The 26,214-nt window shown below is 35.0% G+C and overlaps 3 protein-coding genes across 3 annotated transcripts; all 3 read left to right on the forward strand.

The window, feature by feature from the left end:
* Positions 1-4,363: 4,363 nt before the first annotated feature.
* LOC142614124 (U-box domain-containing protein 30-like) lies at positions 4,364-7,263 on the forward strand. Its single transcript, XM_075786669.1, has one exon. The coding sequence runs from the start codon at positions 5,224-5,226 to the stop codon at positions 6,547-6,549; it is 1,326 nt and encodes a 441-aa protein (XP_075642784.1). The 5' UTR covers positions 4,364-5,223; the 3' UTR covers positions 6,550-7,263.
* A 3,976-nt stretch (positions 7,264-11,239) lies between these two features.
* LOC142613610 (uncharacterized) lies at positions 11,240-17,152 on the forward strand. The gene is made up of 3 exons (XM_075786036.1): positions 11,240-11,902; positions 12,818-13,005; positions 16,129-17,152. The coding sequence occupies exons 1-3, from the start codon at positions 11,359-11,361 to the stop codon at positions 16,630-16,632; spliced, it is 1,236 nt and encodes a 411-aa protein (XP_075642151.1). The 5' UTR covers positions 11,240-11,358; the 3' UTR covers positions 16,633-17,152.
* Positions 17,153-23,905: 6,753 nt separating this feature from the next.
* On the forward strand, positions 23,906-26,028 carry LOC142611678 (protein PHLOEM PROTEIN 2-LIKE A10). The gene has a single exon (XM_075783779.1). It carries the CDS (start codon positions 24,502-24,504, stop codon positions 25,771-25,773), a length of 1,272 nt encoding a protein of 423 aa, XP_075639894.1. The 5' UTR covers positions 23,906-24,501; the 3' UTR covers positions 25,774-26,028.
* The last annotated feature ends 186 nt before the right edge of the window (positions 26,029-26,214 follow it).

Below are 26,214 nucleotides of genomic sequence, written 5' to 3' on the forward strand. Positions count from 1 at the left end.
AATATGAAATGGCTTGCTTTTTTGTGCTGCTGGCTATCAACACTTTTACACGTGTCATTGGGACCCCCTGCGCCCTTTCCCACTTTTGATTCGCCTTCTATGTCTTGACTCTTGACTATCATTTCATTCAAGGGGACATTTTGGCTAAAGTTTTTGTATAGCGTTTTCCTAAAGGATATGTACAATATTCAAAGTCCAAATAATTTAGTACCATATACTTTACTATAATTGCTATAATTATCCTCTGTGTCATACTGTGAGTACTAGAGCAAAAAAAAAAAGAGAAAAATGATTGTTTCTAAAAAAGATAGAGAAAAAAAATTATAGATTTATTTGATAATAACAAATAATCAATTATAGTCTATCACATAAAACAGTTGTAGCAAAATGTATAGTACTATATTATGCTTCAAGTCTGCTCACTCATTTGTAATTAATCAAAATGTCATATTTCATTTGTATTATGAAATATGAAGAAAATGGGAGAATGAAGCCAAAAAATGGAGGAGGTATTTAGTATTTACTACACGAAAGTAGTATATAGAGTTTTTTAAACAAACTTATAATATATTGCATAATTAGAGTATCACTACAAAATAGTCTAACATTTGTAATAGTAGATTGATATTATAAAGACTGAAACTCTAACATGGTTGTGTGGGATAAACATTCATTTTTTTATTATTTAGAAAACAGTAATACTTATTAGAATAGAGCAACACAAAAATAGTATATAGAATTTTTTAAAGAGTAATATTACTCTCACTTATGGAGTTTGGGGTTTGCCGTTAGTTATGTGTAAGATACTTCTTTCTCTTGGAATAAAAGTAGTATGCGTGCTGGACACAAGCTTGATTTGGTATAATTATTTTTATTTATTTATTATACTTAAAAAAAAGGGTTAAAGGCATTGTTTATACAGGCATCACCATAGTCATATAACAAATATTAATATTTATGCTGAAATGTACTTTACAATATTTAAGTTTGAAGTTGCTTTTAAATTGATAAACTCTTGACTTTCAAAAGTTTTAACACCTTTGAATATTACAATGATGTTAATGTACTTAAAATGAATTTTCTTTTATATATTTTCTATTCAAAGTGACTTCACTTTTGGTGGATTAATAGCAAGATTTTAACGGATATTGTTCGCTTTCGGTGGATTAATAGCATGATTCTGACGGATATTGATGGAATTGATGTATTGACATTGTTGTAATTCAGAACTATTCTAAAAAATTCCAATCTAAAATTTCAGTTTAGTTGATTTAAATACATTGTTCTTGATAGAATATTGTGTTAGATCTAGATATTAAATAAAAGTGACACATATAATTATAATTATAATCTACTATCATAGAAAAACCCTAATTGTTGTCACCTTTTCTCTTCTTATCATCCTTAGCTTTTTCATTGTCACATAACACGATTCTCTCCAATTTATGGCTTAACATTTTATTTCCAATTATAAAATGTTTATAGATAAATTTTATTAAGGCTTAAATTCCTAGAAAAAATATTGCTAGAACTTATCATCAAATTAATAACCCTACATATTGTCATGTCATTTTGTAGTTGTAATATCTAGAGAAAATGGGCTTTTGCCCTTTAAAAAAAAAAAACTAGCATTTTGCCCTATTTTTGGAACTATTTAAGGAAATACTCATGTTTTCAAATTCAATTTTTGGATAATTAAATTATAGCGAACTAAAAATTTTAAAAAAATTATGGAACTCGAGTTCCTTGGAAAAATTCAAGTGGAACTTGAGTTCCATGAACTCGAGTACTTTATATGGAACTTGAGTTCCAGAAAAAAAAAATTTCTAAGTCCACGTTCACTACAACTTGATGTTCCAAAAATTGAGTTATACATTTGAAACTCGATTTTTAGAAAATTGAATTTCAAAACAGAGGTATTTTCCTAAATAGTTTCAAAAATATGGCAAAATGCTGGAAAGTTTGTAAGAAATGGGTAAAAGCCTATTTTGGCCTGTAATATCTTTCTAAATTATAAAATTGATAAATTTCAAATAAAGACGTTTGTCAATATACAGAAAATTGTCTATCATCACTTAAGTACACAAAGAGGAGGTACATATCAAAATTTGTTAAATTATTTGTGAAAACATGTGTATATATATATATATATGTGTGTGTGTGCGCGCGCGCGCCATAATTTTAGGATTGCATAAAGTATCCTTGATAATAAAATATACTACCTATTAGAAACAAAAGAAAAATGAAAAAAAGATATCACTATGAACCTTGAATACACCCTATAAAGATGTCATGTGGCTAGCCAAATCCAAAACATATCCATTGTACGTGCTGTGCCTGTATGTAATAGTGTAGTATTAATGTATTATATATATATATTCTCTAATTGAAAGTTGGAAACATCATTCTCTCTTTTTGACCATCTGTTCCAAGCCAGAGGTTGCGTCTCCTCTATCCAAATGCCTCACGAGGGGCAGGGCAGGGGCTTCAACTCCCAGAAAGAAATAATACTTTTAACTTTTCTTAAAGTTTTATTCCCATAAATTTTATAAGCATAGGATGAACTAGTATTGAAATGTATGACTTCAGGAAAAAAAAAAAAAAAAGTGTTTAAGGAAGAACTAATTTTTTTTGTTACAATTTATTCATCTTTTTAAGAGTTATATATCCGATTGAGATCTGGTGAAATAGTCAAGTACAAGCTAAGGTTATTACATTATACAATACCACGTTAGGTTGAAATTAAAAGTATGTTTGACATTAATTCTTAGATAAATTATTTTTAAAACTTTTTTAACCTTCATTTCTCACATCAAATTTGCTATTTTAGGTTGCAATCCAAATCAAATCCAACTCTTTGTATAACATTATGTTAAAAGGGTATATTTTTAATTAGTTTTTTTTTTAATTTATGAATTTAGCCAATTCCTTTTTACTAATTGTAATCGAACACAATTAACATATTCCATTTTATAAATTGAGTAAATTTAAATATAGTACATTATGCTTTATAATTGAATTTAAAAACACTTGGCTAAATTGAATTGATATATTTTTTTAAAAAACATTATTTTTATTTAATTAATCAGTACAACAAATTGTTTGAATTCAATTGAGTTACACAATACAGCAAAGTTAATTAAGTCTTACCATACCCTCACACTCTTGATACAATAGTTATTTCACAAGTATAGGTGTTTGTAGGGTGTGAGGGGAAAATGTTGTGATTCAAATCTCCAGAAGTAAAATTTCTATATTGTATCATAAATTTATAATTAAAAAAAAAAAGGCTCTACATAAAAAGAAGAATAAGTCTAGCACAACAGTTTTTTTCACAACTTTACTACGTAACAACTCGTGAGTGGTAGAAAATAGAAATAAAATAGCGAGGGCATAATTTCACCATTCATAAATCGTCATGCAGCAAAATGGATTGTCCAACCTAACCCGGAATCCGACCAACTTGAGCAGCTCGCTCGAACTCAAATGGAAACCGCCCAAACCGACCACTCCGTCGGTCGGTGGCAAGTCGCCGCCCACAGAAACCAACACCTTCGAGTCGATTGGCAGGTTTCCTCTCCCAAAACCCGAGCAACCCAACCCGAGCATAGAACCAGAAACTTCCGGCGATATTTGAAGGTTTTTCAATGAAAACGTAGAAAAATTGGCGATGTTTGGACTTCTCTGGCCAAATTATTCTTGAAACCCATCAGATCGGACGACATATGACGAGATCTCGTCGAGATCTAGTCCAGATCCGACGAGATCCGGCAAGATCTTGTCAAGATCTAGTCCAGATTTGACGAGATCCGGCTAGATCTTGTCATGATCTGGCCAGCTCTCGATGGATACGGCCAAAATGACGTCACTGGCGGTGAAACCCAAAACCAACCGGTACAACCCGAAACCTGACATGACTTGAACCGGCCAATCCAACTAGCATTTCGGGTCAGTTTCGGGCTCCATTTTCTCCCACCCGACAGCTTCAAGTCGGGTTTGGGTCGGGCACAAACCCAACCCCGCCCGATTTATGGACACCCTAAGCAAAATTGTAGTAAAATTATAAAAAAAATTCGTGGCACTAAATTTAGTATAAAAAGAATAATAATGAAACAAAAACTGAATATTACAATGACGACGCACGTGTGGTGCACTGTCACCCAGGGTCGAAAGTTGAAATCACCGGGTATTACCGGTCACACCAAGTAATATTTTACTTTCCCCAAGAAAATTATGAAAGTATGGAGCGTAGTAAAAAACAAAAGAAAAAAAAAAAAAAAAAAACCAATTTTTTTATACGGTTCTCCCTAGTCACGACCTGCTCCAAAAGAAGACTAAAAACAGTGGAGTAGACTGTGCACAAGGGTAGCTTTTTTCTTTTTTTCTTCGGCTTTCTTCTCTTGCTCTGCTCTGACACTGTGAGTTGGGTGTGTTTATGAGTTTTCCCATTCTTTCATTTTCATATCCTCACACTGTTCCAAATCTTTTTACGAATTGTGTTGTACTAGTATTTGGCTATACGGAACTGTTCATATAATGAGTGATTTGTAGTCTTTGTATTATTATTATTATTATTTTTTGGGTTTTTATTTGTTGCACCTCAATTATCACCACTTGTGAGTTGTGAAAGTGTCTTTTTCATTGATCTGGTGCTTGATGATTTCACACTTTTGTTTTGAGCTTGAAGAGGAAGTGAGTGAGTGAGTGAGAGAAAGAGAGCTTTGGTATTAGGGAAGAAGATTACTTACTCACAACTCTCTCTCTCTCTCTCTCTCACACCCATCATTTCGTTGTTGATGATGACCATGATAATGGTGGTGAGGAAGAATGTGACCCTTTTGACCAGATAAAGAGGAAAAAAGGAAAGGAAGAAAGCGAAGTATGGAGAAAAGATGTCCCATTTGACGGACATTGTTTGTGGATTGTCAATGAGAACAACATAGATAGGGAAAAAGAGACAAAAGTGTGAAGAGAAGAAAACACCACTCTCCCTCTTTCCTCCTCTTTTCTTTCTTTCTCTCTTTCACTTTCTCTTTCTCTTTCCCACACGCTTCTCGTCCTCTTTCTTGGACGTGATAGGACTCTTGGAATTTTAAGGGGTGGTATTTTTCTCTCTCTCACTCTCTCTCTCTCTCTCTCTCTCGCTCTTTATCTCTCAGCAATAACAATTATTTCTGTCAAATTTTCTTTGAGCCAAAAGGGTGTTCGATAAATTCATAAAAAATGCGGATGTACCAAGCTTCTAAGGTGAGCGGTGGTGGGCAAGTGTTGGATCTGGAAACCGCAGTGAAAGATGGCATCTTGGGCGGTGGATGTGGCGCTTTGTTCGGTGGAGTTGTGGCTGAGAAATTGGATCTGAAGAAAATGGTGGTTGAGCTGGAATCTGTGGATGTTCCTTCGGTTTTTATTTGTCCAATCTCACTGGAACCGATGCAAGACCCTGTGACACTTTGCACGGGTCAGACTTATGAGAGATCCAACATTCTAAAATGGTTCTCTTTGGGCCATTTCACTTGCCCAACTACGATGCAGGAGCTTTGGGACGATTCAGTCACTCCAAATAAGACACTTCAGCAGCTGATTTACAGTTGGTTCTCGCAGAAGTACTTGGCTATGAAGAAGAGGTCAGAGGATGTGCAAGGCAGGGTTTTGGAGGTTTTGGAGTCTTTGAAAAAGGTTAAGGGTCAAGCTAGAGTTCAAGCGCTTAAAGAGTTGAGACAACTTGTGGTTACTCATGGTTCGGTTAAGAAGACAGTGGTGGACAATAATGGGGTTGCTTTGGTTTGTTCTTTGTTGGGTCATTTCACTTCACACGCTGTTGGGTCTGAGGCAATTGGGATTCTTGTGAATTTGGAGCTCGATTTGGAGTCCATGGAGATTCTGATGCAACCAGCGAAGATGTCGTTGATGGTGGACATGTTGAATGAGGGGTCCATTGAGACAAAGATCAATTGTACGAAGTTGATCGAAACGTTAATGGTTGGGAAGGATATTGGGTCTGAAATTGTGTCAAGTTTGAGTCTTTTGGTTGGATTGTTGAGGTTGGTGAGGGATAAGAGATACCCAAATGGTGTTTTTGCTGGTCTCAGTTTGCTCAAGACGGTTTGTTCACATGAACCGGTTAGGAGCTCTGTTGTGAGCATTGGGACTATTCCCCAATTAGTTGAGGTCCTACCCAGATTGAATAATGAGTGTTTGGAGTTAGCCCTGTATGTACTAGAGGTATTGTCCACTCTTCCTGAAGGAAGATTGGCTTTGAAGAATTGCCCCAACACTATCCCCAATGTGGTGAGGTTGATGATGAAGGTTTCAGAGAGTTGTACACAGTTTGCATTGTCAATCTTGTGGGCTGTTTGCAAGCTTGCCCCAGAAGAATGTGCCTCACATGCAGTGGAGGCAGGTTTGGCAGCTAAGTTGTTGCTTGTAATTCAGAGCGGTTGCAGTCCTGTTATGAAGCAGCGGTCTGCTGAGCTTTTGAAATTGTGTAGTCTAAATTACACAACTACTATCTTCATTTCCAAGTGTAAGCTTACAAGAACGATACAATGAAAAGGATAATGACAAGTTGTTGATATAAGTCTCATATTTTTTTCCCAATTGGCCTTAAGGAGCCAAGGAACCAAAGAGCTTGTGGGATGCAGCAGAATTTAAAATGGAGTTCATTGGGTTTCTGAGGTACCCCTTTCCTCTCTTGTGTATACTAAGAAATTAGATTCCATCAATTAGGTCCAATTGAAAGAAGAAACATAAATTGTGGAATGAGCTCTATATATTGCATAGTTATAATTTTATGGTCTATAAGCAGGCTGTTTTCAGTGAATTTTTCCAATAAGTCCCAGAGTCTTCATTCGGATTGGGATATTTTGTTTGTGAACGCTAGTGCTAATCCTGTTGCTGATTGTTCCAATCCACAATTGAGCAGTGTACAATAGGTCTCTTTGATGGATATGAGGCGGGTTTAGGGTGTGAGAAAAACAGGAAAGAATGGGAAGGGAATTCTCATTAGCATAAGTTTCAATTGTAATTGTAGTTATTTTTCTTTCTTGGGTGAATTGTAATTGTAGTTAAGTTTACACGGATGCCCAATCCTAAACTTTTGTCCCTTTTTGTGAAAATTATTGTTTTTTGGGGTGGGGGTATCACTGAGTCTCACCATTGTAGAGTTGGCTTGTTATGCTTCAAACACAAAAACCATGTAAACCCAATTGTATTTTCTCTTTTTATTTAAATGATTCAACTAATTGAATTGCTTATTTTGCTCAAGCTTGGATCTTTTTTATTTATTCTGTTAGAATAAACGACTTGAATTTTGCAATTCAAATACGTATATTTGCAAGTTATTTCGGCTACAAGACATATGATCAAAATTGAGAGAGATGGAGAGAAAGGAAATGGAAGTGTGTGACTAGACTACCATGTTTTACTTTTGTTGAAAGAGATGAGATGAGACAACTCTGTCATCTCACATGTCAAGTTTTTTTGTTTTGTTCATACTATCATACAAGAATAGAATAGTAAGAAAGAAAGAATGTAGCAAAACAGAGCTCACTACAAGTTTGAATTCTAATTGAGAGAGTAATAACTGCTCCAACGTAGTCCCCTCCTATCACTGTTATATGCCACATTGAATGGACTGATTTTGACAACATGGACTACCAGCCCAAACCAAACCATTTAACACGGGTCGACTCAGACTTAACCTGCCAATAGGCTGGCAGAAAAATAAATATGGAAATTATTTTACAGCACAATTTAAATAGAGTCCCGTCTTTTTACTAAAAAAATAAATGTTTAAATAGAGTGAAATATTTTTATATACAGGTTTTATTGATTTATTTTATTTTAAAAATAAGTTGGATTCAATTATTTATATATGAAAAAAAGTGGGATTTATTATTAGTATTATTTTTTTAGGATAGAATTTAAATTAATATCATTGTTTTTTATTATATTACCAAGACACGACCTGCTTTATTATTTATTTATAAACACGATAAAATATCAACTTATAACATATCTTAAATATTTTATTTAATCATAAAAGACTTTACCGATTAAACTTATTGAAATCCAAGAGAGAAGTGTGATTTTGAATCTATTAATGTTGGTTAAGACTTAAGTGTACATATATATTTTTAATAATTTGACAACAACAGGGGGATTCTAAGGTTGGTTCTCTTTACAAAAGAGAGCAAGTTGTCATTGTTCTTATCACTAAAATTCATTGTTCTTGGCAAGTGTACGATGCATTTAACTTTATATGATCATTGAGGTATTAGAAGTTTAGAATTGAGTCGCTCAACCAATGATACATCTTCATGTCACTCTCAAGGATTACTCTCTGAAATTATCACAAGATGATAGTGGGGGGGAGATGAAGTCCTCGAAAATTATGTTTGATAGTGTTGGAGACATCTCACCCATTGTTCTTTTCCTTTCTCTTTCAAACGAGGGAAAATAAAATTAAAATTAAAGAAGCCACCTGGAAAAAGGAAAACCCAATAACCTATATTAGATTGCAAAGAATTTTCTTGGGCTTGTGGGAAAGGGATTAATATTCAAAGCATATCTTGTGTTTATCTATAGCTGAAAGGGCCCTAGTTGCCACTTTTGTCGTCAATAATGTGTGCACACGGACATCTCACACTTCCTTGACCAAGGAAAAGGAAAAGGAACTTCAAATCTTGTCCACCTGAAAAGAAGAGAGAGCAAGAAAACTTTGGTAACATTGGCAATGTATAGCATCTTTGAATAAGCCCAAATAATCCAAATTTCTATCATAGCTTTAAGAAAATCTAATCCAAACTTTGTTGCAAATTGGAACCACGAATTGCATCGTTATCCATCTCAAAATTTATAGTCAGAAACTAGGAGTGGTTGATAGTTGAAACTTTATTAAATGTAGACCAACTTCAATAATCAATTTTGATTTTAGGATCACCAAACTATAACGAGTCCAACTATAATTAAGTGCTTTTACTGGTTTTGCAAACCTACCTACCCAAACTAAAACAGTGATGATTGACTACAAATGGCAACTCGACGTGACGAAATAAGTAGGTGCTGGTGTCAATGTGTCAAGAAGCATGATCTACTGGTACTACTGCAAAGAGTTAATATTTTTCTGGTTGGTCCACTTTTGGATTAGGTACACACCTTCAATATCTCCCATTATGTTTTCCGAGAAAAAAAAAAAAACCCTCCCATTAGTGTCTATTTGTTTTGCGCGTTTGGCGTGCACGTTCTGTGTGTTTGGCTTTTTTTTTTTTTTTTTAACCAACGCTTATTGCATTGTTCATTGGACATTAACAGTGCAAATAGGCATGTGTACAGTATTTTCCTTGTAAACAGTGATCCGAAAAAATTTGTCTTCTAAGTTTGCTAGCTTAGTTGTATTCAAGAGACTTAATTATCAAGATATTCATCACTTCTCAAAAAATCAAGATACAACCTCAGGCTTGATAAAGTCCCACGTTGGGTCCTTGTTTTTTAAGTGCAGTTGGAGTCATAAATCACGACTCTTCTTGGTCAACAGTATCATTTGGCTTCCCATAAAATTAAACCAAAAAAAAAAAGTATCATTTGGCTTTGTATAAATAGAAGTTGAACAAAAAAAGAAAAGAAAAAAAAGAAGGTGAACCGAAAATAGGAACACAAGTGGAGAATAAAATGCTTGAATATATATATATATATATATATATATATATATATATGAAAAAGTTAACGGATGTTTTAAGGATATTAATTTTAAGACAAAGAAGTAATTAATTTTTTTTTGACAGTTTATATATATAATAATGTTTTAAAAATTCTAGAGTGCATTTTAAAGAATAGAAAAGGAAGAGTTTTTAGGTTCTGAGAATTGGAATTTGATGGAATGTCACAATCAAATTGTGATGACATCTTAATTCATTTGATAATTAATTAAAATGCAATTAAATGGATTAAACTTGTAAAATCTACTTAAAGTGACTACAAAAATATCTAAAGCTTAAATAACTTTCAAATGTAACAAAGAACACAATTTTAATGATACACTCGTTTAATAACCATTCATAATGTAAAATTATTAACATAGTAGTTATATATTTATAATCAAAATAACATGAACAAATTGGGGTCAAGTTCATGTGAAACATTTTATCATATATCTCACATGGCTCTGTTTTGGAGATAACACATCCTACTTTGACAATGACCTTTGGGAATTAAATAACTCCTAATTCAATAAAGCTTGTGATTTCTCTTTATCATTTGAATCTTATCATGTGCAAAGGCTAATATGGCATAAAATTGGGGGAAAAAAAAAAGTGAATGGGGGATACTTTCAAAGCCCATAAAATGGCACACATTGAATGTTTATTTGTTTTTGTTTTTTTTAGAACAACCCAACTTGGTTTTTGGTAAGTGAAAGTTGAAAGAATCCTTCATTTGCTTGAAGAATCCTTTTGAGATGGCTATTGGCGGCGACACACATTATATTATGAAAAAATTAATAGATACTCTAAAAATATTGGTTTACAAATATTTTTTGAAAATATCTTACGGCAAAAAAAACTAATTTTTTTTTTCAAAATTTTTTATATTTTCTATAAAAATGATATTAAAAACTTTTTAAAAATTGTCCATTAAAGCATTAACCAATACATGAAGGCATCAATCAATTAACAAAACCATTGTATCATTACGAAACCAATAAAATTTTCTGTAACAACAATGAAGATTGGTTGTTAAGTGTTGGTACACCAATGTATAACCAATCCCTTCCCATAATTAAGTAAGTAGCACTCTGCAATCTTATATCTTAATTGAGTTTTTTTTTTAGGGCAGATTTTTAACGTATGACATCCGCTCTTAATGATAGTTCTTTATTATTTAGACAAAATACTGATTAGTTTTTTGTGTAAGGGTTTTTTTGTCATTAAACCAAGACACTAATCAATTTTTGATATAAATTTTTCTTTATCAATTGAGTTAACTAGAACCGTTACTTTAATTGAGATACAACATAATTAGAAGTAAAAAACAAAACGGCCAAACAATTTTTAAAAGAAATTATTATTATTATTGGGCTAATATGAGTGCTGGCCCATCAACTACAAGAATTTCCCACGCATATTGCACCTCCCATTTCATTTGTAGTTTTTTTTTTTTTTTTTCCTTCACCTTCAATTATTTTGGACATGAACTTAGTTTTTTAATTAAACTCATAATGTCCTTTTAACCCGATCTGATCTTATCCCATCAATCACTTTCTTTTTCTCCTCCCCCAAAATCCAAAAAAAAATTTAAAATTCAAAAAGACAAAAAAGACAAAAAAAAAAGAGAAAAAATTAGGGGAAAAAAAAAGAAAAAGAAATGTCATGGTTGGCTCGGTCTCTGGCCAACTCACTCCGGATCGACGATGACGATACCGATGCCAACGATGAAGATGAAGAAAACGACGTCGTATCCGAATACCCTAATGACTCTGACCCATCACCATCTTCAACCACCAAGCTTTCACACCAAGACAACAATGGTGGTTTGGAATCAGATGAGGCCCAATCTCGAGGCGTGAAAGAGGACCTCTCCGAACTCAAGCTAACCCTAACTCGCCAACTCTGGGGCGTGGCTTCGTTCCTAGCTCCTCCTCCTCCTTCTTCTTCTTCGCAATCGCAACCCTCCAGTCCCTCCGCTCATTCTGATCTCCGCCGACTCCGGTTCGACGATAGGGCGGAGATTTCGACGAAGATGAACGCCGACTCGTTCGGATCGGAGATGGAATCGGAATCGGATTTGGAGGAGCGTGGTTTTGGTGGCGTTGGGATCACCGATGAGGTTCTGGCTTTCGCGAGGAATATCGGGATGCATCCAGAGACGTGGTTGGATTTTCCGATTGATGAAGAAGAAGACTTGGACGGTATGTGCGTTTCTTTCTTTTTTTCTCTTCTTCTTTGGATTCAAATCAGCAACCAAAAAAGTCAATGCTTATCTTTTGTAAATTTCAAAGCCTTTTAGTTTTATGATATAGATTAAAGCATGTAATGTAGTTCATATATTTGATAGTATGTAGGTTCTTGCTTGGTTGTCAACTGTTTATGCAAATTGTTTAATGTAATTGAAGAATTGAAAGCTCATAGTTGTAGTTTTTGACTAAGAGATCTATATAGTGAATGGTTTGTTTGATACATATGAATGTTTGGGAGTTAAAGATCATTCAATCTTCCTTGACGATGTCGGGTTGCTAATCGATACATGAATTCACTGAGCTCATGTTGCATTAGGTCAATAAGATTCCTCTTAAAGCAATGAGTTAGATTGGCATTAACTTTTATTGATCTTCGATGTACATTAGGAGTTATGTCACTGGTATTTTCATCACATTTTCAGCATCTAGGCCTGTGAAGTTCTGATTTGTAGCTGCATCTATCGTTTTTTTTTTTTTGGGTATCCATTGACAAACTGTCCACCTTTCACATCTTGACTCTTGATTTGACACCCATTTTTATGTTCTGCAAAGACTGAAATTTATAGAATGATGCAGATTAGGAAATAGGAAATTAGTGCTAGTGTTAAACATAACATGACATGATGTGCTTGACTGCTTGTTAACTGAAAAAAGATTTGTGGCATAATTTTTGCTTAGGGTAAAGAAAATGCAGTTGTCAGTGCTTACCGTACCAAAATTTAAAACAATGTGCAGAAAAATTACTATGTTTTGTTGTAATTAGCTGTGCTGCTCTAATTCAGTTGCTCTCGCGATAATTTTTTAAGTGTCTATTTTGATGATTCGTGCTACATTCTTACAGCTTTCTTTTTTCCTTTCTTTTTATAGATTTTGACATGTCTAAAGCCCAAAAAGAGCATGTTTTGGCTATACAATATCTTGCTCCCAGATTAGCTGCTTTGAGAATTGAACTTTGTCCTTGTCATATGAGTGAGAGTTACTTTTGGAAAGTCTACTTTGTGCTTCTGCATTCAAGATTAAATAAACATGACGCAGATATCTTGTCTACGCCCCAGGTAAGTTATTCTATTTTATTCATTATTTTGACTGTGGCCCCAGTAAGTTTCCAGTTCAATTTGTTGTTGGTGTAGAACAGTCTAGTAATGCATCATTATTATGACTTTGAACACCCCATCAATTATTTCTACACTTTTTTTTCCATTTGCTTTATTTTTGTAGATTGTGTAACGAATTGTCAGCCTAGTCACTACAGAATGGGAATCAATTGATGGGATTTTATTTTAATTTGATATTCAGTTACTACATATGAAGCCAGATATCATGTCATGTCTAACTGCAGAGTGTTTTTTTTTTTTTTTTTTGGTACCTTTTTACATTTTGCTTCTATTGTTTATTTTATTGGGTTTTTTTTTTTTTATAAACAATGTTAGTAAGTGTAAAGGAGGTCATATGATATGTCATCAGATGCTTAAGGGGGGCGTACTTTATAGAAACTGTAGTTTTTTTTTGGGGGGGTTTTGATTTGAAAATTACACACGCACCCGATGGGTCTTGAACCCATGACCTCGCCCTCTACATAACACTTATACGGGGGGAGGTGCTAGTTGAGCTAGAGCTCGTTGGCACCTAAATGTAGAGTTTTAGTCCCCTAGACTCTTAGAGTGTATTTAGTAAATTTAAAATATTTTCAAGTGATGTTGAACTTTAGTATAATCTCTCATCCTTAGACACTGATAATTTCCTGTTACTTTTAGGCTAAAACACCTTTTGGTCTTTTGGATTGCTATCATTTTAGCCCTGCTAGCATCAAAATTTGCAATTAACACTCACCCTCAACTTTAGGATCGATATGAGTGCGGTCCTTATATCGAGATCAATTAACTCTTACTCTCTTTGTCTTTAAATACCCCAAAGCTACACCAGAGATTCAGAAGTTGAAATTTCACCTCAACCATCAATAGGTTTTGCTAGGGTTTTTGGCAGGAAAAAAATAGAGAAAAAAGAAGAAGAAAATATTATTGTTTTGGATATTTAACGGCCTACCTTTAGAAGGGCCACATTGAGAGAAATTTTAAAGTTGGGGCTGTTTTTGATAAGTAATAAAAACTTTGATAAGGCATCTCAAATACAAAGGCCTAAGCACACAGGGAGTGTGATGAGAAAAAACAAAAAACAAGAAAAAACTAAGAAGCAGAAAAAGTACAACTATCAAGTAAATCAGATAAGGAAGTAAAATTATAAACACCCAAAGCATTTGTCCACCCAAGCAAAGTCTGAAAGAAAAACCAGATCAAGTCATGAATCGATTTTTTAGTTACTTCAAAGATCCGAGAATTTCTTTCTTGCCAAGTGCTCCATATTAAACAATGAGGGTTCATATTCCAAATCACCCCATTTCTATGCTTGTTGAACTTTCCCAGCCTACAGGCTAAAAGCTCCACCACTCCACTAGGAGCATGTTTGGCATCAGCTTCACCTTTTAGCTTTTATCTTTTATGTACAACCTTTTAAAATCTCACTTTTTCCCACTTTTTCTCACTTTTTTCAAGGTACAAGTATATTTTAGCACACTTTCAGCAAAAAGTTTTCAACAAAAGCTAAATAAGCTATTCCCAAACGGACATTAGGCATAACCCAAGCAACCCCGAAGAGTGACAACACTGTGCTCCATAACTCTCTGGCAAGAGAACATTGTAAGAATAAATGATTACTGGTCTCCCCATCCCTCTTACACATATAACACCAATCAATAGCAAAGAGCCCATGCTTCCGTAAATTATCATTAGTTAAGATCCGATCCAACACTGCCATCCATATAAAGAAACTGACCTTTGTTGGCACTTTTGATTTCCGCACTGATTTCCAAGGAAAAGACATATCACATATGTGAGAAGGTAGCAAGAATTTGTAGCAAGTTCAAACTTCAAGACCTTTGTTGGCACTTTTGAGGCTGTTAATTGTACTTGTTATAAAAAAAAAATAATAATAATAATAATTTAGTCAAGGTACCAAATTTACATTGACCTTAAAGTTAGAGGGACCAAAAAACCTTTTAGCCATACTTTATGAATAGGATTAACTTATCCCTTTTCTTCTGAGTTCTGACCTTTCTGGATGTTCTATTAATAGAAAAAGCATATGCATCCTCTGCTGAAGTTTAAATTCAAAACTCCATTTTAAGTTACAGTGGGCCTCATTACATGATTGTTAGTAAACGTAGAAACAAATGATTTCCTTTTTTTTTTTTAATTGCTAAGTTGTACACATGCTGGGTTTTTATACCCATGACCTTACCTTCACGCAATTTTGTGGGAGCAGGAAGTGTCATTTGAGCTAGAGCTTATAGGCAAGACAAAATATTTTATTTGTTTTTAAGGGACTTGATTTTCACATGTTCATGACTGTGGGTTGGTGTGTAAATGTGCATTTAACAATACATAGGTTTGATAAGGGGAGTACATACAGCTACTTTTTTCCTGATTATTAATAAAATAATTGATTTCTAAGCACAACACAAATCTCACATCAGGACGAATCATGATTACCATACAATGTTTGAGTGTGATAGTCTGATTTTGGAATATTTTTGTCTGGTTCAGCATTGGTGGGATCAGTTAACATCCATAAGACTATCGTAGTTGATGCTTATGCTTGATACCTTGTATCAGTAAGGTCAATGACAGTTCGGAATAGTTCGTAGTTCAAGTAAATTGTAATATTCTGCTCTGTTGCATAGGTTTTAAAAAATAGTTACACTTATTGATCCATGTAATATATTAGTGCGCCTGATGGGTTTTTTGTTTTGTTTTTTGGGGGGGGTTGGCTGGTGGTATCTGTAATTTGGTAGTAGTTTACAAACCGGCTTCAGAAATTGCTTTTTATACTATTGTCTTCAATTTTTTAGCTTGCATGCTTGTCAAAGGAATGTGCTGGAAGTGTGAATTGCTTAGTAGAATAAAAATGTTGATTGTCCTGCAGATTATTGACTACTTCTTGTTATAAGTTCTTCTTTTTTTTTAAATTTTATAAATAACAAATTAAATGGTTCATCTACAAGTTTAAAACACTCTGTTTTGGCTATAGTGTTGAAATGTTTGAGCAATCTTCACATCATAAGGTTTGATTCTATATGTATGACTAAATATTTTAGTTACAACCATTTAACCTATTTCTTGCAGGTGGTGGCTGCCAGATCAATGTGGATGCAGGAGCTACAAAAACAAACAAAGGAAGAGACTGGCTGGTTTTCAAGAAGCACTTCCTATGCAAAAGGCAGGGCTAATGCACTGGAGGAAGATTTTGATCCTATACCAGGGAGTACTTTTGCATCTAAACATACTAGCTCCTCCATGGCAACAGATTTTGAGACTGAGAAGTACCCAGTTGAAAGTACTGAGTTACAATTTATTGATAAATCTGTTATTGCAGAGAAGACAGTTATTAAGACTGGGAATAAGGATTCACTAGTTGGTCCATCCTCTAAGCCACTAGTTCAGAATTTTGAAGATGATGAGGATGAGTGGCCTGAGGAAGATTCTGATTTTGGTGCGTATAGCGGAACTGCTTATTGTATGGGAAATGAAGATGACATATCTTTCAGTGATCTTGAGGATGTTGATGATGGCCGTGTACCCATAAAAACCAAGATAGTAGTTTCGAAGGGTTTCAAGAAAAGTCCATAATTGCATAAGCTTTTGCTGATTGGATTAAATATAGAGCTGGAGAGTCTTCCCATATGTAACACCTGGACTAAGGACTTAAAAACGTAAACCTTCTCAGTTGTCCTATGATTGGTAATGGTGTCACTTGAGCTTTTTGTACATAATGAATGGTAATCAAAGTTTCGATAGTGCATTATATGCTTGATTGGTTGTGTGAGAAATGTAAGTTAATGTAACGAGCAAATAGGAGTGATTGAGAAAGTTTAGACAGATATTGGCGAAACATTTTTTTGAAAGACAAAAACGTGAGGACAGAGGACTCCAGTCGGATAATCGTGGAAGCAATCAAAGTTAAGTGTCCTCCTCGTTAGACTTCTTGTTCCATATTTGTCATGATGTACAAAGAGCCTTATTTTAAGCATTAAGGCTTGCTTTTGGTGTAATTTTACCTATTTTTTTGAAACATTGTTCAAATCCAAAAAGAAAAAAAAGGATTGTTACATATATATATATTTTTTGGGTAAATTACATATTTGGTCTCTAACTTTTACGATGTTTGTCAATTTAGTCTCTAACATTTCAAATGAGTTAGTTTAGTCCTTGATCTTTTGGTATTGTGTCAAAATGGTCTATACCATTAAGTGATGAATAGAAAATGTTGACATGGCTAACGGTAAAAATATAATATAATCTTCATGACACATAAACTGCCGCATGTATTGCCACATTAGCACAAAAAGAGGACTAAACCTTGTACTGTCGCATGTCTTCGGTGTATATTTAGATTTAAAATTTTCTTTCATTTGCTTTTCCTTTGCTTTCTTAGGAACCAAACGGGGGTTAAAAAAAATCTAGAGTTTAAAACTCAATTTCCATCATGTTCTCATATTTTCCCAGTAACCAAACGAGGAAAAAATAAAACAAATTCCAAAACCCAGAGAAAGAGATGTAGAAAGGAATCACAATGAAAGAAAAATTTCAAACCACCTAATTAACTTGTATTGGGCTTCCAAGTTCATGAATGTCCGCACCGTACTTCAAAAATTTTCAAACCAATCACTGCCATAAATCAACAGCTGGGTTGGGTTTAGACTATTTAAAACTTTCGACCTTACTCTAATCCCAACTCTAACCATTCAACAATTCAAAGATTCTTCCCTCTATTCCTCTATACATTCTCGAAACTCCCAATCAGGTCAATCCCATTTTCTTCAAATGATAGATCCAATATTCCAAACAAAAAAAATTAAAACCCCTGTGTAAACAAAATGAGTTCTGAATCTAATCAAGCGCACCCAGCAAAAACAACAGATTGTGATTGTGATTGTGATTCTCTCCGCATCTCTCTCTGGGTTTTGGAATATGTTTTGTTTTTTCCTTGTTTGGTTGTTGGAATAATATGGGAAAATGAAGTAAATTGAATTTTCAATTCTAGGTTTTTTACCTTGTATGCTTCCTAAGAAAGTAAAGGAAAAAAAAAAAATCTGAAAAATATACTAATGAAAGGTGTTGGGCTTTGTGGAGCCTAGTTATGTTTGATCCGGTTGATGACTCGATCCGACCCGAATAATGTTGCGTGGTTTTTTAATGGAAGATTTTCTGAGGTTTAGTCCATGGAGTGGAGGCTTGGGCCGAGAGGCCCAAGCTTTTTGGCATGTTTTGTAGCCCATTGTGAATTTTGTGCGCCGGATGTAGAAAACGCAGTTTTTGTGATTAGCGTTTTGAGTAGTCAGTTTTGTGAGAGAAAAAAAGAATTGTAGTCGCACTTTATAATTTTCCCTGATAATAGTGAAATTCCTGCAACTCGTGGATGTAGGCAAATTGCCGAACTACGTAAATACTGTCTTGTGCGTGTGATTATTTTTCTTTAGCGTGTGTTTTCTCTATTTTTATTTCTCACAAGTTTATGAATTCGTGGAAATTCCATATAAAAGGTGGCTGTACAAGGTTTAGTCCCTAACTTTTTATTTATTTTTTATTTTTTTAGTTTGTGTTGATGTGGTAATACATGCAGCAGTCTATGTGAAATGAAAATTATATTTTATTTTTATTGTTGGTCACGTCAGTATTTTTTATCCATCACTTAACAGCAAAGACCAATCTGACACAATATCAAAAGATTATGGACTAAGCTGACACATTTGAAACATTAAGGATCAAATTGATAAACAACGTAAATGTTAAGGACCAAATATGTAGTTTACCTTTTTTTTTTTTGAAAAACAAAAAAGAAAAAGTATTGATATGGCAATGATTTGTAACCACATAAATTGAATTTTTGGGGTTCCCTGTGGCTAAAAAAAGTGAATTATTATTATTATTTTTATAAAAAAAAATATAATTACTGTTAAGTTGGCATGTTGTAATTTATGTAAAATACAGAATAGATTAGATGTATTTTTAATTGAATTTAAATTCATAAGGTAAAATACATTTAATACCCCTGAAATTATTAACTCTTGAAATTTGGGCTAATGTTGGTGTAAAGGCGCGATTTGGATCCTAAGCCCTAAAGGTAAAAGGATTAAAGCTCAAAGAGCCCATAATGAATTTGTAGAGACTAGGTTGGAAACTAGGCTTTAATAAGTTAGACAATAATTATAGTGGGTCTAGATGACAAGAAAACAAAGATAAACATGTTTAGTTCAAAGAAAATCTTCCTCGACATAGTTCGAGGAGAATAGTTATTGTATATATCTCTCTTAAACTTGATTACAATTACAGTTCTTATTGCTACAATGTTTTTTTTTTTTTTTTTTTCCAGATTCTCAAATGGATCCCTTTGTAATGAGGTCTTTCTTCCTTATATTCTCCTGTTTTGCTTTGTTTCCACCCTCCACGCGTAGGTCAAGTTGCTTGCTTTGATCCTTGTCCTATCAGTACATTCCTAAAGTTGCTTTAATCCATGCCAATTTTCTTGTAATTCAGTATTTAGAAACCCTGTATTTAGGTGGGAATCCGGTAAGCTAGAGAAGACAAAGGTTCGGCGTAACCTCGATGGTGTAAGAAGCTTGGAGGGCTTAGGTACACTGGGTAGATTAAGCTTGGAGGGTCTTCTGCTATTTATGTATCCCAACTTCATTCTCTAGTGGATTATTGACCGCTTGGAGGGTGGCGGAGAGGTTTTACGCCGAGGATTTCGATTTCCTCTTCGATAACACATTGTTGTGTTGTTTTTTATTTGCATATCTCTTCCCTTAATCTTTACATTTTAATTGCTGCTGTGATTGTGATTAATTTTGGTTTAGATTGTTTTACCAATTTTGATTTAGCTTATTTTCATATTCCACACATATATTGTTTGATAATAAGTTTGTGTTGGTAATTTGTAAATTGGGGGTCTAAACATTCATAGGCGTTTTACATACTTTTTGAACATACAAGAATTGTCCGGAGTGTTGCTCTTGATGGCAGATCAAATCTTCTGACCTCTACTATGCTTAGCCGATGAGGCATTTCTCCTCAGACTACATTCCCTAACCTTCATTGCTAGAATTCTTCCATACCCTATGAATTTGTATGTTTTAGTTAATGTCTAACTGTCATCGGAATGTTGAACGTTGTCGGACAAGGCGTACGGCCCAATATACACCCCCCGGGCCTTCCATCCCTACAGTGAGCTAGATCTAAACTTTTCAAAACATACAAACTTTGTTTCTAAACTCAACTTGGACCCTAAATTGTTAGTTATCCCCCCTCCATTTTCTCTCATGGTGATTAGGGCCAAGGTGGTCAATCTTGAAAAGTTTTGGATATGACTGGCATTAGCCCCAATTTCAGGAGTATTAACTATATTTTACCTAAAATTTTATTATAGTATTAACTATATTTTACTTAAAATTTTATTATATATTTAAACTATTAATAATTAGAATAAATAGTTCATACCGAGGATAGACATCTCATAATTTCTTTTCTATAAATAAGAGAATAAATATTTTCAGACACAAATATAATTATAATTAATTACTATTGATAATTACTATCAACTATATTTATTAAAGTGCTACATCCACAATATTTTTACAACAAATCACATGGGATAAAATAATCTCTACGAGTTGGTCTTTAACTGAAACAACAAATTTGTAGAGATGAGTTTAAAAGCTAAATTCTTAGAAAACAAGAAAGAAACTCAGAATAAAAAAAAACTTGGCTATCAAATGTGATGGAAAAATAATCACTACTTCTTTCTTATAAACTTTCCTTGGTCCATCTAGAGGAAGACAAATACAAGTGGATAACAACTGTACAGATGAAGCTATTACAAAGCCTTTACAATCTTTTGTCTAAAGTTAGTCTTTTTCAAATCCCCGTACATAGAGTTTTTTTTTCTCCATTTATAGGGTGATTGCAGTCCTTTAAACTGTTTACTTGTACAGTGGATGCTTCCTATGTGGGATACTTGTCCCATCCCCCTCCTTTTGAGGTTGTGATGTGTATGTAATAGGATGTCAAAACACTATTTAGGAGGATCATTCAACCAATAATGTAGTATGACTAGTTGATGAAGTGCATTTAATGTGGAGGAGATAGTTGTTTTTTGGGATAATTACACTTTACCCACCTGTGGTTTGCCTCTAATTTGATATGCTTCCCGTAGTTTAAAGTTTGACACTTTTGCCCACCCGTGGTTTATTCCGTTTATGCTCCGTAACCCACCTCTATTAAAAAGAAGGATAAATATGTATTTTTGCACTATTCTTATGTCTCTCTCCTCCCAAAACATAAAAAACAAAAAAAAATTCAAGAGAAAACAAGATCAAAATGAGCTATTGGTAAAAAAAGTTATGCAATTTCTTAGAACTTCAACTTGTATTTGAACCTATCATCTCAACCACAAGCAAATAACTATTCAGATTTAGATCCAAATTTTTACAGATGAATTCAAGAACAAATGAAACTTAAGAACAAATGAATTCAACCCAAGCATATATTTGAAACTTAAGAACTAATGAATTCAACCTAGGCACAAATGAATCCCAAGACCCACGGCGAGCTGCTACCCACGGCCCCACGAACCCAAGTCCACCCATAGCACCACGACCCTACGTTGATGTCCACCGTGACAACCCAAAATCTTAGATCGACCCCCACCAGAACCCAAATCGCAACCTTTACGTCACGCTCCTCAAAACCTAGACCCAAATCAGTCATGCTTCTCCTCCACAAATCAAAACCCAAACCCATAGATTGGCCAGAAGAACTTCGAGTTCCATATGAGAGATTTGGAGTTGTCAGGGATGTGTATATTCCCAACACCACCCATGGCAAGCAAACCCAACCCATTAGTAAGCAAACCTAGCACCCCCCATACCCACGGCCAAAACCCATCACCCACGGCCAAAACCACCCACGTCGATTTCACAACCCATTGACCCACACCGATTTCACAACCCATTGACCCATGTCGATTTCGTAACCAAAACCATCAACCACAGATCAACCCATCAACAAATCATAACCACCGATCAACCCAGAACAAACCAATCCTGAAACCTATTAGACCTGAACCCATCAAACCCATGAACAACCCATAACCACCGACGGGTCAGCAAAGACTAAAGATGGGTCGGCAATGAGAGAAAAAATAAAGAAAATGGTGAGAGTGAAGATCGAAGCGATGAAGAGTGATGAAACCTGAAGACTGAATAGAGAGTGATGAAGAGGCAAAGAAATGAGAGAGAGATGTGGGAGACGGAGAAGTGGGAGACAGCTAGAGGAGAGAGAAAAAATTAGCAAAAAATAAATACAAGCATAGTTCACCTGTATTCAGTCATGTTTGCTAGCTTGGATGAGCTTTTGGGCATAAGTTCTTAAGCAATCAAAAACCTTAACTTTTTGATCTGTTTTGTGTTTTGATTTTGAAAGAAAACATGTTAGAGTAACGGCAGACATGGAGGTGGGTTACGGAGCATAAAGGGAATAAACCACGGGTGGGAAAAGTGTCAAACTTTAAACCACAGGTAGGCGCATCAAATTAGAGGCAAACCACAGGTGGGTTAAGTGTAATTATCCCTTATTTTTTTTATGAAACTTCCTTCACCTTTACTTAGAATTCCAATGCTCCTCCGTTAGTTAGTTTCCTATGAGTAACCTACGAGGTTCCAATTAGCTGTTCATGTTACAAAGTGTAGGTGATATTACACAAAGTAATAATAGAATAATAAGGTTAACAAAAAACAAACAAAAATAGATAACTTGAAGGCACAATATCGTTTTCCTTAGACAATATTTGCCCCCCACGCTAATGTTGTTAAAGGGTTATTGCAAATTTATCCTCGGGATATAACCAAGATGTTGGGTTCTATAGATAGCAATTCTGGAGAATTACCACAAGATTTCTTGCGTTTCTCTCTAACTTATGGTCTGTTTGAATATCGCTTATTGCTGAAAACTAAAAACTTATTACTGAAAACACTGTAGTAATATAATTTTTAAACTATGAATAGTGCCCGTGGAACCCAGTTTTAAAGTTATTGATGCGTTTATCTTGTAGAGCATTGTAGCCGTGGAGCCCACTGTTTTAAACGCCAAATGTAGACGTGGGGTGGAAATGTGCCTTCCAAACCCATAGGGTTATATTTTATCAAAAGGCACGTATGAAGAGTTAAAATATTTCATAAAACCATTCACAAGGCTTGAAACCTCTTCAAACACATTGAACAGTCATCAAAAAATTCTACAGAGAAATCTTGATTTTCGACTTTTGATCGGTTGAAAATTGCTTTCGATTGATCGAGTGCTCTTTTTAATCGTTTGAACAGGAATCTAGCAATGATTGAGTCATCCAGAAACTTCAAGATTTTTTCTTTACCATTTTGATCGATCGAGCTAAAACTTTGACCGATCGAAAATGCTAAACTTCGAATTTTCACTTTAACAACTTTATGAAACAATATTTTTCAAATTTAAACATCATCATTATTACAACCTATTATTATATATACTTATATATACAGCACAAAGCTCGCCTTGCTCCTTGGCCCCGGCTCATGGGACAAGCCTTCCTCGTACGGGTCTTCTTGGAATCTTAGAGGGTGGTCTACTTTTGGGCAAGTCTTTTCTGAGTCGAATCCTTTGCCCTTAGGCTCACTGCGTTCGGTTTAGGCTCATTTTTCTTCCACCAGTATCTTATTGGATCTCTTTGGGCTTATCTAGGCCCAATTGGCTTCAACCTTCCCCTTCCCCCACCTCCAACCCCCACAACAATATTTTTTTGAAATAAATCATATATTATTAAAAAATTTCGTGCATTACTTACCAGTTAAAATTGTTCATTCGTTCCGGTTTCCAAAAAAAAAAAGGTCTAACTACCAAATCTTTATTTTCCTTCTCAAAAAAAAAAAAAACAAAAAACAAAAAACTACCAAATATTTGGCGCGAACAAATCCGTACGATCTCAGCAGTCAGCAATCAGCAGTAGAGAGAGAGAGAGAGATAGAGAGAGAGACATTCCAAGTTTTCTGGTAAAACAAAATTCCAAGGTCCAAGGCTTTGTAGCCAAATCCACAAAAAAAAGAAAGAAAAAAAAAGGCTTTGTAGCCAATCAGTCCTTTCATTTAGAAAAAAAAAAAAAAAAAAAAATCTCAGGGTCTTGACAGACTTGCAAGGCTGACTTGTCTCTCTCTCTCTCTCGCTCTCTCCACAGGTTCGTCCTTCCTCACCAGTCTCATACTCCGCATTTAATTCTCAAAATACGAATCACTTAATTAATTAATTAATTTCCAAATTTTCTTTTAAACTATTCTTAGATTAGTTCGAATCTTGTCCATTTAATTTTTCCTTCTCAAAAAAAAAAAAAAAAAAAAATCACTCTGCAATTCAATCATTGACCGAAACCCTAGGGTTTCTACCCCTTAAGCTCTAGGGTTTGATTGGTCCTCATCGATGGATTTGGAATTGGTCAAGAAGGGTTTGAGTTTCTCTCAGAGGAGGAAAAAATGGCTGATTCTGCTCGCCGTGTTCGGCGTCTCCGGTTACGGTGTTTACAAGGTCTACAATTCGCCCTCTGTGACCAAGAAGAGGAAAAGATTGATGAAGCTCTTCGGAGCTTTGGTTTCTCTAGCTGAAACCGTCGCCGACTCCGCCGAGACGATCGGTGTTGTCTCTAAGGACTTGAAGGAGTTTCTCCAATCCGATTCCAACAAAATTCCCAATAGTTTGAAGCAGATTTCGAAAATCGCGAGGTCGGAGGAGTTTTCCGAGTCGTTGGTTAGGGTTACGGAGGCTTTGACGGTTGGGATTTTGCGGGGATATAAGATTGATGCGAAGGTTGATGGGGATTCAGATACGGCTTCGGGGAATTCAGGCTTTTCTGATAGGGTTTTGGAGAAACTTTTCTCTACTGCTGGGACCGGTTTTGCTTCGGTTGTGGTTGGAAGCTTTGCGAAGAACTTGGTTTTGGGATTTTACTCCAATGGTGAATCTGGGAATCGTTCTAGCGTGTCGAGTTTATCGGAGGTGCCTGGATGGGTAAATGTGGTTTGTGATGATAAATGTAAAGAACTCATAGGGAATTGCATTCAAGTTTTTGTGAGCACTGCGGTTACGGTTTATTTGGATAAAACAATGGATATCAATGTGTATGATGAGCTGTTTACTGGATTGACGAATCCCAAGTATGAGAATAAAGTGAGGGACATTTTGGCTACCATTTGTAATGGTGCTGTGGAAACACTTGTAAGAACATCTCACCAAGTATTGACGAGTTCGAACTCGAGTTCAAAATTGGGTTCACGTTCTTCTTCCCCAATTGTTGATCTGAGTGAAGGTTCGAGTGCCATGAAAGACGTGTTTTTTCAAAGAGAAGGGTCTTTGAAGCAGCCGAAGGACGAGGAGTTTTTTGATGGAATTCAAGATAGTGGCAGTGGGTGGGTTGGCAAGGTTTCATCTACATTGGCAGTGCCAAGTAATAGGAAGTTTGTGCTTGACGTGACTGGCAGGGTGACATTTGAAACAGTGAGATCGGTTGTGGAGTTTATGTTGTGGAAGCTATTGGATGGTTTGAAAAGAAGTCTTAATGTTGTTCGTGAGGAGGTTGTGGACAGAGGATTGGAAGTTGTCAGATATTTTAGTGCAAAGTCTTCTGTCATTGTTACCATATGTCTTGCGTTGTATCTCCATGTTTGTGGTGGTGCCAAGGTTCCCTTGCTTGCTTAATTTGATGCGATTCTCCCTTCCTTACAAAGTTCTTGTCATGGAGACTCCAATGACTTTATACTGAAATGGCTTCTTCTGGATAGGTTTTTGAATGTATATGTTTGTCTTGATTAATTAAAATGCAAAATTGGGGCTCACCTATTTAGTCTTGATTGATAGATTTAGCACTGGGAAATATTGTACTTCCACTTATTTCTATGTATATTTGTCTCTATTTATTAAAATGCAAAGTTGGGTTCACCTACTTCATTTTGATTGGCCACGAAGTGCTTTTAAATTAACTGGAATTTGGAATTAGTTCCATTACCATCTCCCCCCCCCCCCCCCCCTCTCTTTCTTCTCCAAAAAAGAAATTGAATAAAAAAACTTTAGGAGCAGAGCCCTGGGGCTTGATTGTTGGATTTTTTGGGGGGGACATTGTAAAGTGCTTCTGAGATTTGC

The sequence above is a fragment of the Castanea sativa genome, chromosome 10 (assembly GCF_040712315.1).
Source record: "Castanea sativa cultivar Marrone di Chiusa Pesio chromosome 10, ASM4071231v1".
NCBI classification, from domain to species: domain Eukaryota; kingdom Viridiplantae; phylum Streptophyta; class Magnoliopsida; order Fagales; family Fagaceae; genus Castanea; species Castanea sativa.

Bases quoted from the DNA above. Each gene is read 5' to 3' on its own strand.
- LOC142613610 (XM_075786036.1), top strand. From the start codon at position 11,359: ATGTCATGGTTGGCTCGGTCTCTGGCCAACTCACTCCGGATCGACGAT. The intron at 11,903-12,817 runs GTATGTGCGTTT...TTCTTTTTATAG, and splicing joins TGAAGAAGAAGACTTGGACG to ATTTTGACATGTCTAAAGCC. The intron at 13,006-16,128 runs GTAAGTTATTCT...TATTTCTTGCAG, and splicing joins ATATCTTGTCTACGCCCCAG to GTGGTGGCTGCCAGATCAAT.
- LOC142614124 (XM_075786669.1), top strand. From the start codon at position 5,224: ATGCGGATGTACCAAGCTTCTAAGGTGAGCGGTGGTGGGCAAGTGTTG.
- LOC142611678 (XM_075783779.1), top strand. From the start codon at position 24,502: ATGGATTTGGAATTGGTCAAGAAGGGTTTGAGTTTCTCTCAGAGGAGG.